General features: G+C 39.7%; 1 protein-coding gene across 4 annotated transcripts in view; it reads right to left on the bottom strand.

Annotated features, from left to right (window-relative positions):
• Positions 1-9,333, bottom strand: part of LNPK (lunapark, ER junction formation factor) — a 52,371-nt gene extending 43,038 nt beyond the window's left edge. For 2 of the 4 annotated variants that reach the window (XR_003533496.1, XM_027678498.1), the window contains exons 1-4: positions 9,273-9,333; positions 5,500-5,581; positions 4,211-4,255; positions 2,845-3,032 (exon numbers count right to left, since the gene is read on the bottom strand). Coding sequence is in view for 3 of the 4 variants with exons in the window: in XM_027678498.1 (XP_027534299.1) it covers positions 2,845-3,032; positions 4,211-4,255; positions 5,500-5,526 (260 nt within the window). In the remaining variant the exon portion in view is untranslated. Of the gene's footprint in view, positions 1-2,844; positions 3,033-4,210; positions 4,256-5,499; positions 5,582-8,651; positions 8,667-9,272 lie in introns of those variants that run through there. The other 2 variants (XM_027678499.1, XM_027678500.1) reach the window with 2 other exon arrangements.
• Positions 9,334-14,078: the final 4,745 nt, after the last annotated feature.

Genomic DNA, 14,078 nt, shown 5'->3' with positions numbered 1-14,078 from the left:
TATAAGCTAAGGCCCAAAATTACAACCTGGGAGATCTGCAGGAAGAATTCAATACCAACGAAACCCATGAGATACAGCTATTGTACAAATATTCTCCAAGCAGAGTTAACTGACCTGAGTCATGGTGATTTTACAGAGCTCTGAATCCTCTCAGTTTCTGTACGGTTTCAGCTGATAGCTCAAACAACAGAGTAGTTTATCTCAAGATAAAGTCAAACTGATCTATGACCATGTTACATTCAAAAGGTCTCTCTGCAATCACCATGACTTCATTTGCTTTAAAGCTTAGAATTGCTTATAATTAGGTTGACACTTTTCCTGGTAAGTTATTCAGCCTAAGCCAAGCAGCAAACCTCATACTTCAAGACATTTCAAGGATCTTATCCAAAACCCTCCTAATGTCAAGCATTAAATAACAGAGCCTAAATTAGCAATGTTCTGTTTAAGAAAAAAAAAAATCTTTTGCGTTTATATAATGGTTCCCCAGTTCAAAATGCCTTCAAGTACTAACACAACCTGAGTTAGGCAAGTTAGATGAGGCAACTGGAATGTGAGAGTAACCTATCCAACGTAAGAGAAACAAAGAAAGAAGTTTAACTACTCCAGGTTCAAAGATATGCTATAATAACTACTCTGAGACTACAGATGGGTTTGTCTGCTTACATGTTGCAAAATGTGTCTTCATAAAGTATCAGAAGAAATAAATGTTTACAGGGTTTGAATTGCCTTAAATACCATGTTATATAAGAAAAAAGCGTTATTTCTTTTTTAATGTATGTTAAAGAGTCTTCTACCAAAAGCTGTATTCTAAGTTAATAGATATGGTAGGACCTCATGAAATAAAAAAAAATTTCCTCTTTAAGAACTTTGAGGTGAAAGTTTAATAGCAGACCATTTCAGACCAATTTTACAAAATAAAACCATATTTCTCTGAAAATCAGAACACGTAAGATTAAACAATTCAAATAAAAATCAGTTCAAGAAGAGCATCCTTCTAACATGCTAACATATTTATATTTCTTCAACGTTTCAGATATTTCAACATACATTTAAAATTAACCAAGTTATACTCCTAAAACTTAACTTCCTCTACCAGCATCAGTAACTTGCTGAGACCCTGAGGGACTGACCTAAGGCAGAAATAAGTTGGTGACTGACTGCAAGCTGGAAAAGGCAGACATATTCCAGTTTGATTAGGGCTGAAAAATCTCTAGAGCTATTACTGGGTGGCACCAGGCATTCAGCATGGAGTCACCTCTTGACCGAGCACAAAGACAAGCTGGCAGCTGCTTGCCATTCATATCTGCCAAAAAAAGCTGAAGGGGAATAGCTTAAGAAAAAAAAAAATCTGATAAACAGTTGTAAGTCACAGATAACAACAGTCTAATTCTAAATGTTAGTAAGCCAATATCCAAGTTGGAATTTTACAGAGAGCCATATCGAAAAAAAGCAGAATTGGAAGACAAACTAGAGAATAAAAATCCAATGTGAAAATTCACACCACAGCACTAGAAGCCATCTCACCTTCAATAACAAAAGTTTTCATTTCTACACTAATCTTAACACATCTGTGTGAAAGGGGGCTGGTAATACTTTCTCTTCCACGAGCCTTTCCTATTAGCATGAGCAAGCCTTGAGCACTCACAACAAAGACTTTGGAATGCTTGCCCTTAAGAACAAAATCAATTCATGTTATTGCCAAAGATTAATTTGAGCTCTAATTTCTATATTAATCCTTTCCAGTCAAGATACTGCTGCCCATGTATCTTCTCCACATGATTCCACAACAGCATATTAGTACATTATGCATAACACCGTATGACTTACAAAAAGCATCTTCAAGTTGGGTTTTTTTCCCATGTTATGCTGACCCACACTAATCAAACTTGCAAAGCCTTAAATACTTACATTTTACTTTGCCTTTAAAGATAAAGCTAGGGCACTGATAAGTCATGTTTTCATATAAAGACGCTGTACAAATATAGACAGTATTTATAACATTCATTTCAGCAAATTAGTAAATGCACTGTGCTCCCTGTCAGTAAAAAAGATGCTCAGTAGGTTGCTTTCTCCTCCTTGATCTGAGGGAAAGGGAGGCAGCAAAGCAGTTGTTTAGTGGGAGCCCATTTTGTTACTTTGGAAAAGTAGCTTTCTTAGAAAACAAAAGCCACTCATCAGGATGAGCAGCTAATCAGCTCAGTGGAACAAAAATATTAACAATACTTTCTCCTGTTCACATCCAATGAAGTCTGGATATTTCATTGTTGAAGTAAATAGTCAATGATTTTCCAGAAAAACAGCTTCTTATATAAAACTAGTCTTCAACATACTTAGGTTGATGACCTTTCAAGTCAATTCTGTGTTAACACATTTACTTTAATAGGTAACAGAAAGTTTCTCTATTCATTCTTGTATTTTCCCGTTTTATATGCTACATTTTATCTATAGGTGACATACCTTAGGTTACTTTCATATAGAGATGTTACTTTCCAACTAGCAGTAAAAAAAAACCCCCAAGATAATGCTCCTCTGCTTATACTACATTACTTTGCAGCTGCTCAGATATAGGTCTCTCTCTAGCCCTAGCATAATTTTGATAGGCCAAATAACTTTAGATCCTATCATCTTTTGATGATAAGACTTAGTTCCAGACCCATGAGAGACATTCCCCACAAAGAAAGTGTCTGCCTAACTATTTGGATTTATTTTAGAAGAAAAAAATACAGCAAGTTATGACATCTCAAGGATTGTCAAAGCAAACCCAACCCCCTGCTGAGATGTATTTCCCATCTCCTTTTATCAAATAGACAGCAGTTAGAAAATAAAAAAGGCATATTTACTTACATGAATGGAAATGCAAAAAATGGAAGTGTCATTGTCAACCTTGCTGTCCATTCGTCAGGAAGACACCACAAATATACAATTAAGCAAGTAACAAGGTAGAGGAGTGAGGAGTAGAGAAGCAGCCCTCCAACCCATAGTTTCTGTAGCCTCTGATTTTTTTCTCTAAATTCTTCTAATGTCTGTATTTCCTGTAAATAAACAGGGTTCAACCTTATTAGTGAAATTAGTAGGTGGTTTTATTAAGCTGCCTTTAAATGTTTGCTAAAATCAGCCCTATCAATTCAATACTTGATTAGAATAAAGTCAAGCAGCTTTTTGATAAATGACAATATTTGCCCAAAGATAACTTCCATAGCATAAATACACCACGCTATTAAGATTATGATATGGGCTACCTGCACTGTATCAGCAATTGGAAAGAAATGTTACAAATCAGCACTTTTTCACAATTGTAATGTATTAGTACATCTGGGTGGGACAAGTGAAAAATGCTAATACCTTATGAATGGCAGTCTTTACAATGACATAAATCAATGCTAACCATACTCTGCATCTTAAAACTTTCATCAGGCACCTGTGGAATTTTAAATGCCTCTAATGCTTTACTACTAACATGGGAAATTGTTGAAACATCTCCATTATTTCATGTGTTTTCCTCACATTAAGAGTGAAATCCTGACCATCTGTATGATGCTTCTGGCATATTAATAAGTGAGTGAGCAACGCTCTGTTGTGTTAACCATTTTGACTGTATTTCAAGTGACAACAGGAGTACTTACACTTTCATCATAAGGAAAACAAAAAATATCAGCAGCATACTTCAAAACAGTTAATTTCCCCATAGAGTACAGACATCTGTCACAAATGCTGGCAAAAAATCACAATTGATTACTGAACCATCTATTCAGTTATTCTGCCCCTGACCTTACATACTACTATCACAGTTACAACTTTTACACATAAAACCATACATTGAAGCTTTTCTAATCAACCTGATGAATGGAACTTAGTATTAGTGACATTTTCCATTACATAGGACTTTAACCACTAGTGATAAATAATTGTGTAATCAAGGCAGCTTCACATTCATTCCTAATTCAAGCTCTCTAAATAAATAGTTGAACTGTAGTTTCTCACTATCTATTACACAGTATGGGTATTTTTTAAATGACTAATAGTAAGGGGGAAAAAGGTAGCAATTCCTCTGAAACTCAGAATCTCTAGTACTGGAATAATTACCAAAATAATTTAAAATTTCATTACAGTGTTTTGCTTAATGTGAAAGAAATACATGGCCAGCAAAAGGGATGTATATTTCTTAAAAAAAAAAAAAAATCAAACAAAACACCAAAAAGCAAACACATACCTTATCTATTTTTTCTAATACTTCTACAGTGGATGGCTTTGCCTGCTTAAGAGAAAGAACAAAGATATTAATCTCACTTTAAAAATAGTCAGATTTTTGAGGATTACTGTACATTAACAGTTTCCTAACAAAAAAACGTATTCATAATAGATTAATAAATTATCTGTTTTACATAAAGGTCAGAAGTTTTCCTACTTTAATAGTGACAAATAGAAGGGATTATAATCAATCATTATTTTAGAGTTGGTATTACTCTTAACTGAAGGCTCCTCTCCTACATTACAAAGGATGAAAACCTATAATGCACATACACCAATAATGAATGTGTGGGTGGGAAGCAAAACAAGAACAGAATTGATGAGTGGAGGAAATAGGCAAAGCAAAGAGAATATATAAAGGAAGCCCTAACCTGAGTACTTCAGATTTTTATTACTCTTCACTCTACACAAAGACGCATGGTCTAAATAAATCATAAGCAACTCCAAATAAATGTTATCTCCAGTAAAATCCCCTTAGGAGCAACTTGAAATCCACCTTCTAGGAATCTTCCCTAATTTCTGAAAACTATCAAGCCATAATCTTTCCCCACCCTTCACACCACAAATTCAAAAACCAAGGTCCATACGGCATCACCATGAAAATGAGTTTCCCTTACACAAAACTGACATTTCAGCTAAACTTTCATCTTTAAAGGAGTTTTGTATGGGAAGCTCAAAAGTCAATTGCTAATAACCAAAGGCAAACCTAGACTCAAACAAATCATACCTGCCAGGAGAGTAGTCAAAAATCTCATGCCTCTTCTTCCTCATAAACTCAGTACACCCGTCAATAACATACAAGCCAACAAAAGCAGATAGGAAGACAGACTTGTACAGGTGTAAGTAGCTATCAAAATATGTGTTAAAACAGACAGAATGATATTCTGCATATCTCATTTTGACCTAAAAAAGCCATCAATCTTTCAAGTCACAGATGCTGCAGTATCTATTCTGCTGAAGGATCACAAAACTATTCAGACTTATAGAAAGAGTTAAAACTGAATTTTTACAAGTTAACCAAGCCAGTGCCAGACTGATACAGCAAAGGAAATAAAGGACAACAACACAGTTTCACAGTTTAGTGATTTGGAGAGAATACTTCTGGACATGGGATATCTCACTACTGGATTTTTAAATTACATTCATGGGAAAAGTTTAGCACTAACAGTCAAGCAATAGGCATTAAGAAACATGCCCTAGGTACTCCCATCTTCTAGACTAAAGATTATCTTGTTACACGATTTCACTTACCCTCCATCTTGAAATCAATCCACCCATCTTCAATTGTGGACAAATGTTGGCAGAGCTATCAATCTTCTACGAGAATTCACAGCTAGAAATAAAGCATTAAGCACTTAGGAGCAATCTAATAGCATAATTGAAGATTCACAAATTCATTTCAACATCTAAAGAAATCAAAATATTGCATAAAGCCATTTTCTAATTATCTACCTATGTGTTATTTTTAAATCCAGCTTTCTGTTTCAGAGGCCATCTTGTAAGCCAGTTATCAGCCTCGATGAGGCCAAACTTATTTTTACTTTGGAAATACTTAATCAGATTGGAGTCCTCAAAAACAGAGACACAAAATTACTGCTAAAAGAGCCATCAAAACCCTCCAGCAGAACAACAACTTAAATAATCCTGCTCAATAGTAAGTTTTTAAAGAAATTGATTTCCAGTTATTTCCTCTGCTGCCCATAAGCATAACTCAGTGTTCCTTTTCAGCTGTCAGTCCAGGCATCCAGCAGTAATATCCTATTGTTCATGAGAAAATTTCTCAAATAAATCTACTTCCTTTTTACGCCATCATCAAAAAGAATGTCCTGGACAGCACTATTGTTGTTCTTTGGTATGATCTGTTTCAAGTTCAAATAATCAGTTTCAAAGAGATTCCACTTGCTAAACGAAAGCAGTACATTGGCAAGTGTTCCCTGCACACAACCCACAGTGCATTATCAGCACACCAAATGACTCCAACAGTTCCAAAGGTGCAAAAGTAGCTCACCTCACCCTACACAAACCTGGAACCCTTGAACAACACTAATTCAATGACCTAGGTCTAAGTTCCTGAAACAAAAGTATAGCAACTTTCTATCAGAAGGTAGTTGGAATCAACTGATTTTGAACCTCAGTGTAGCAGAATTTCTTTCTGCTCATCTAATTTACAAGTTTTTTACCTAGTGAATGAAAAAGTAACCAGTTCCTAACAACGCCAACAGTAAACTGGGGGTTTACCAACTGAAGTTCAAACCTTTTTCATTCTGGAATGAAACAGTAAGACTATTGAAACAAAGCACTGATCTAGCTGGGCACAAATATAAGTTATTATTATCTTGTTCATTAAGTTACCTTCAGCAAAAAATCCAAATTTGTTTTCAAATTGTCTAAGGCTGTTGGAACAAATTAATATAAACCACTCACTAGCAGGAACACTACTGTAGTATGGTAACCTCCTCACCTTTTAAGAAAGCCAAGGGCTTCAGAATCCAGAACTAGAGGTCCTGTGATTTCAGAAACCAATTCTTAAAAATAAGGAAATCCGTATTTGAAGTGCCGCCAAAATGAAGCTACAACAGATGGGCGAATTAGCTCTGCTGCTGCCGAATTACCAGCACAAAGAGGTGAGCTACAGAAAAAGCACAATTACCCCTTGGGGTCTTGCACAAATTCTCAAAATAATCACTACTACAGCAAGTCAACTCAGTAAAACAGCAGGCTGGGGTTCAAACACACAGCCTAACACAGAGAATGTTACCCAATTGTCCCTTTGCAGATACAGGTGAGCTTTTGCATGATGGTATTGCAGTAGATGTGAGCAGACACTTTCTTCTCAAGTATTTCTAGAGAGACAGATAGCTTTCCTATTGTTTTGTAATAAAGATACAGCCAATCAAGAAGTCTGTCAAACTAGCACAAGGCTCCCAAATCTAGTTTGCTTCCCTAGCATTGCCACTACCATTAGGAGCAATGGTAGCTCTCAGTCATGGACATAAGTGACAGAGATGCTCATGCAGTCTTTGTGTGTGCCGCTTTCCTTCAAGCCATAGTTTGAGAACATCTGCAGTAGAAGTGTTAGAGGATCTTCTGAGCACGGACAGAGGATCTTCTATCCATGGTCACACCAACTTCTATCAATAACACATTCCCAGTGCTACTTCTACACAAGTGTTTTTAAAATATCTGGAAAATAGGTGGAAGAGAAACAGGTCTGACAATTGTCACTGTACATACGATTTTATGAGAACTACGATGATGACAGGCTTTATATGCGCTGCTCTGCAAGTCAGTAACACTCCCAAAACCCTTCCCCAAAGAGGTATTAAGGGATTAGGGCCACTAGATGCACATTTACAGTTCAGTCACTGAATCCTTAGTTCAGAGATACAGAATTTTTTGCTATTTCTATGGAGTGCCTCAGATGTTTTCCTTTCTTTCCTCCTCTTTTTTTTTTGACACGACAACACAAGTTGTCTTCAACTGCTTCAAACTCTCCTCCTTCTTCCTCATCTACCACTCCACATACCTATCCCTCACATTCATGGTAAGAGTTCTCCTTCCACAAGTTGCTGGCTTCCCATGCTCTAACCAACAAATAATTACATAGTACTTTTCTCACTCTGAAGACTACACTTCTTAAGCACTGACCTGTGCATTCCACTCACTAAGCACTACTGCAATTGGACTTACTTCCACAAACAATATCACTGATTTAAAACACAAGTAAGATAGCTGCAATATTTCCCAATCCAAGGCTTAAAACAGACAATAGAATTGTTAAAAAACACTTAATATAGAAGCTTAAGAAAACACTACTACCAATTTTATTACCTGACTCTCTCAAACAAAAAATTTATTTCTTGATAGGAGCTCCTCTGCTCCCAAAACATGTAAGTTATTTATTAAAAAGCAAAAGTGCCAGACTAAGAGTGCCACAGTAGAAAAAGTTTCTCTTTGAAAGAGGGATGAATCATGCTTGATTACGGAAGTCATCCACCAACCCATCCACCAAGAGGGAGAAAATAGTTTGATGATCTCATTTCACTTTTATCAAGTCAGTCTCAAATTTCTTCAGGCTTGTTGCTAATGTTTTAAGATTAAAAGCTCTCAAAAAAAATCAGTCTCCCGAGTAAATTTTAATAACTGACATGCTGAAATTCAAGACTCAATAACAAGAGAAGACATATTAAAAGAAAAAAAAGGAAGTTAGAAACTTGTCATCAAGGCCTTGTGTACAGACCTACGGACCTGTCCCCTGAAGGAATGGGCAATGCTTTTTAAATGAGGGTTTTTGTAAGCTTAGTGACTTCATTTTATGTAAATATTTTTAGATATTTATCATTACAAAGAACACAAGTTCTACCGTTCAAATTGAATCTCCAGTTCTCCCACAATTTACTAACCTCAGAAACCTCCAGTGGGACCATAAAGTTTCTCCAGCTACGCAAAAGAAAACCAAAAGTATCACCCACCACGTACTGCTGGCCTGTTCTAGGTCTTCCCATTTAAAACAGAACACTGAACTTTTTTCCCATTTAAACTAGGCTTTCAGCTGTCCCTGTTCGGAAGCACCCTACAGAGCTCTTACGCTTTGTAGAGCCTTAATTAAAAAGGCAAATTAGTTCCCATATGGGCTGCACAGCGGTGGAACGAGGAGTAGCGGAGTCAGGCGCTGTTTTTGAAGCCCAGCCTTGGTGCGAAGCCTGCGGCCGCCGGGGCCGGCGGAGCGAGCCCCGGGCACGGCGGGCAGGAGGAGCTCGGGGGCGGCCCCGGCCGGTCCCCGGGACAGCGCACGGCGCCGCCGCACCGCCACGCCCGGGCGGGCCCAGCAGGGCCCCACCGCCCCCTCCCCGCGGCCGGTGGCTCCCTCCCCCGAGGCTGCACCCCGGCCGCCGCCCGGCTGCCCGCGGCGAAGAGGGCGAGAGCACCGGCCGCCCTGCTGTGCTTCGAGCCCCGGCTCCGGGGCGGCGCCCCTCTCCCGCCGCCTCGCCGGGGCCGGGCCAGGCATCCCCCGCAGCACGTACCTGCCGCGGGCCAGGCCGCGCATCGTCGCCGCCACCGCCGCCGCCGCCGCCGCAGGAGGGGCCCCGCCGCCCGCGCGCTGCTCCCATCAGGCCCCGCGCGGCCCCGGTAGCCAATCAGCGCCGTGCTGCCGCGGGGTGCGCAGGGGCGGGGCGGGGCGGGGCCGGGCGCCCTGTGGGGCGGGAGCGGCGGGAGCGGCCGGGAAGGGTTGGGCGGTTGTACCGTGCGGGACCGGACCGCGCCGTGCCCGAGCGGCCGCTCCCGCCGCGTCTCGAGGCCCGGCCGGAGTGGTGTCACGGTGCCTCGGGCGGCTGTGCCCAGGGGAGTCGAAGCGGGCGGGTGTCGGAGGCGGTCACCGTCCTCCTGCGGCTCTCGCTGGTCCCTGTTCGCAGAAAATAAAGGTGTTTTAACGCTAAACCCGAGGAACATGAGGGTCAGGCTGTCATGTGGGGGGTTGCCCCGGCCTCCTGGCGCTCTCGCGTTCAGCCTCTGCAGATGAAGCGGTGCTGATAAAGGCGGCGTGCTGGGCGTGTGTTCTCCAGGCGGACGCTGGAGTCCCCTGAGGGTCACAGGAGGGGGATGCTCTCACTGTCCCTTTCGTTCCAGTCGGTAGATGTTGAACATCTTTGGAGAGAAGCAGAACTCTGTACTTCTTTAATTTACATTGCTGTAATAACAGCGTTCCTCTCCCTTGGTCCTCTACTTGGTCAGTTTTCTTAAGCGTCTGACACCCACCACCTGCCTCGTGCCGAGAAAACAGAGGAACAATGAACACTTGCTCTGTTTGCACTGTGTTTCTGACAAGGTCTCGGGTGTCCTCCTCGGAATTTTTACCACTACAGTTACACAAGTGGGTGCATGTGCACAGATGTGGAAGAAAGTCCTTCAGAGTGCCTTGAAGTAGAAATTCCTGTGCAGAAGCTGTACACCTGCAGCTGACCGTGCACTGTTGAACTTGTTGTATGTAACAGTGCATCACAGGACATCCTACACATGTTGGGGTTTTTCCAATTGTGGTAGTTGATCCTGGTCAGCAGGCAGACACCCCCACAACCTCCTGCTTGTTCCTCCTCAGGAGGATGGGGGACATACTAGGATAAGTAAAAGTCAGAAAGCTCATGGGTTGGGTTAAAAGAAAGTTTAGTAAGTGAATGAAAGAAAAAAAAAACAATGCAAGGGAAATAACTAACCACCTGCCATAAGCAGACTGATGCCCAGCCAGTCTTCAAGAAATTATCTACCCTAGAAGACAAACTCCCCTACCTTCTTATTCTGCTACCCCAGTTTTATTGCTGAGCATGATGTTATGTGGCACGGAATATGCATTTGGCCAGTTTGGGTCTATTGTCCAGGCTGTTTTCCTCCCAAAATTCTTGCCTACCTCCAGCCTGCTCACTAAGGGATGACAGCATAAAAAACATAAAGCCTCAACACTGTGCAAGTACTGTTCAGCAATGACCAAAACATTGCTGTGTCATCAGCACTGTTTTAGTCACAGAATACAACAAACAGCAGCATATGAGCTGCTGTGAAGAAAATTAACTTCATCCCTATACATCAATTTTGAAAATAATTCAAATTCAAACAGAATAGGCAAGGATTTTAGGCTAGGAGAGGACAAACAAGATATCCCACCACCTTTCCAGGCAACACAATCAGCTTCAAGCTTTAAGTAGTAGAGCTGCTGAGTCTGATCATCTGCCAGGCGTTCATTCTTAGTTTTGACATTGGGAAAATAATCCTTTTAGGTTCTGCCAGAATTCAGAGTGAATCTAGCTACTTTGTATTATCAGCTAGTTACAGTATCAGCTAAGTAACAACTTCACTGCTATCGTGGTTTAGAATGGGCTTCAAGTTCATTTGAATCAAAATAATGGCAGTCAGTGCAGAGCCGCTGATTATACTAGAAATACTCCACTATCGATTACAGAGGTGACCTAGATCTACAGCTTTATTTTCCTCATTGAGACCTAGACTATTCCTTCCTTTCCAAGCGGAAAAAAGACTCAGTGACTGAGCCTCTCCTTCTCTTCAGCTTGCTCTCTACAGTCACTTGTACTTAAATCCTTGTAATAAGGACTATCACTCTGCTGAGAGAATAATTTTCAGATTAAATACAGCTAGTATTACAGATTAAATGCAGACTAAATAGTCCATTTCTGGTTTTGATACTTTGAAGTGGGATGTTGCTGGAGAGAATCTGATTAAAATCTTCATCTTTAAGCTAACATATTTAAGTGTGCTGACATCTTTTTCCATGGTGTAGCATAATATCCATTTAAAATAAATGCAAATAATGATGATATTGTGTTTAAAGGTATTTTGAAATGCTGTGGGTAATACTGATGTCTCCAAGAAGCTGTTTCTTTTTTCTTTTTTTTTTTTTTATACTTAAAAGTCACTACAAAAGTCAGCCCTCATTCAAGGCTGAACCAGAATTGTGAGGGAGATCCCAAGCTCTACTTCTGTCCTTGGGCCCTTTTGCAGAGCTGTTTTTTATGCAGGCTTACTCCATGAAGTTCTAATCACTGATGTTCAGTTATGAATCTATCTAATTGACAGTTTAAAAAAAGAATTTTTAGCTACCATTACTGAACTTTACTTGCAGACAAGCCTCTCAGCTGTGTGGTGTTATATGATAGTATGCAGCTGCCTGTTTGTGTAAGCACCAATATCTACCTAAAAAAAGGATATTATACCCCTGTAGCTGGTGAGGATGAAAAAACTGAGTATAAAAACATAACTTCGAGTCAGTCAGCTTCAAATTTCCATTAATCTGGTTCAAAACTGCCCCCTACAGAGTATTTGAAACTCTTAAATAAAGTCCATTCAAAAACCTTCATTATCAGTGTGATTGGTGTTTAACCTGACTCTACATAACCACTCCAACAACAGAGTACATCTTCAGAATTTTCCCCAGCATCATAGACAGCATTTAGCACTTTCAGTCCCTCTATATGTAGAACGCTGAACAACAAACTTATTTAAAAAAAACCCAAACAATAAACTTCCCTTAAAATGTTTTGGTCTCACACCCTAAGATCACCTTCAAGAAGAGTTTTCCCATGGTATCATTTGTAGCTCTCCTACATTTTAACAATATACGTAGCCTAGTAGTCCAATTTGTTTTTCTAAATAAATATATGGGTCTGTTCGTCATTAGGAAAATGCTAGCTTGTTAAGAGAAATTTAATGTTGCCTAACCGTGTTTACTTGGCAGTTTTTAATTAGCATTTTAAATCAGACTCTTTTGGACTTCTCTGGCTGGTGAGCCCATGTAGATGCTGGGAATTTTTAGGTGCTGAAACTGAACCTGTGTTTACATTGCAAATGGAGATTTGACTGCAGAAAATGAAGGTACACAGATAGCCTAAAGATGACAAACTCCACCACTCAAACCACTGTTGACAGTGTTCTTTGCCATCTCACCATTTCTTTCATGTCATGGTTATTGGGAATTAGATGCTGCCATTTGCTGCATTGCTCAGACTGAAACTGGGGTACTGTGTCCCAGTTAGGTTTGAGTCAGCCCTCTATGCTCATCTCTCTACAGCACAGGAAATTCCTCAAGAGGACAACTTCACTTCCTCATACCCTGTGGGCACCTCAGTGATCAAAGCAAGCCCAAGTTCTTAGGGACACAGTCCAGGCACTCCTTGCTCTGTTCTCCACCTGCAGAGCTACTCTACCACCACTAATGGAATGAAGTGGGTGTCAGCTTTTGGGTGGCTGCAGTGCCCTTACATCCCATCCTCAGCTGAATGTACCTCAGTCAGTGGTGTTAGTGGAAGACAAAATTTAATCTAGTCATCAATGGACCATGTGTCTCAAGGCCCAGAATCTATTTTCTCTGGATCTTGAACTGAATGAGTGCTCACTGTCATTTTGTAAATGACACATTTCACGCATTTGTGAATGTCCTGCATAATTCAGCTTTGGGAAAACTTATATAATTGTGTTTATTTATATTTTATGTTTATATTATATTTATAATATATTTTATAAAATAGTTTAGGAAATTTTTTTAACCAAAGCAAGAAAATACATATGTAATTAATAACTTTTGTGGGGGCATATCTGTAATAAAAGTTACATCAAGCCTGTACTTAACTGACATGACTGACTGTGATGACTCCAGACTATTTTCTTGTCTTGTTTTTTTGTAAGTTTCAGTTAGAATTGAGACTGGGAAAAGAGCTAGAAAAAATTGTTTTACAGAGCTCTAGTAGAGGGAACCGCAGAGCTAGGAAGAGCTGAAGCCTGAAGCCACAAGGCAGATATAAATTGGAAGCTGCAAGAAAGGCTTCAAAATGGATTAGCCAAATAAACTCTGTTTAATTTGTGACATTTAAATAATTTCAAAACATACAAAAAAAGTGGCACTCCTGAAGCGAGGTGACTTCAGTGACATATTTTGGCAAGATGTGCTTTAGAAATGTGTTCTACAACAGTGGCACTGAGAAAGATATCATAGCTTTGATTTAATTTTTTATATGTAATAGTATACGCTTCTTTCAATATTCTGATCCAACCGTAACATTTGGAATGTCAGATGTCTGTGTTCTTACAGTGGCCTCTAATTCCCTGAGCCTTTCAGTGTATTATTATGCAGGGCATTTGAATGCTCCATGACTTTCATTAAGCCCTTTTTTAAGGCTCTTCCAATATATTATTACCTCAAAAAGAAGTATATAATCCATTAAGTCAAAAGATATAATTTCAGGTGAATGGCTCATACAAAAATTTCTCAACATTGCATACAGTCATCAGAAAAAGCCAAGATCAACTTTTCCAGTCCAGAAAGTATT

Source organism: Neopelma chrysocephalum, unplaced genomic scaffold (assembly GCF_003984885.1).
Source record: "Neopelma chrysocephalum unplaced genomic scaffold, ASM398488v2 Primary Assembly neopelma1_44, whole genome shotgun sequence".
NCBI lineage: Eukaryota > Metazoa > Chordata > Aves > Passeriformes > Pipridae > Neopelma > Neopelma chrysocephalum.
This window is presented reverse-complemented; position numbering and strand designations above follow the sequence as displayed.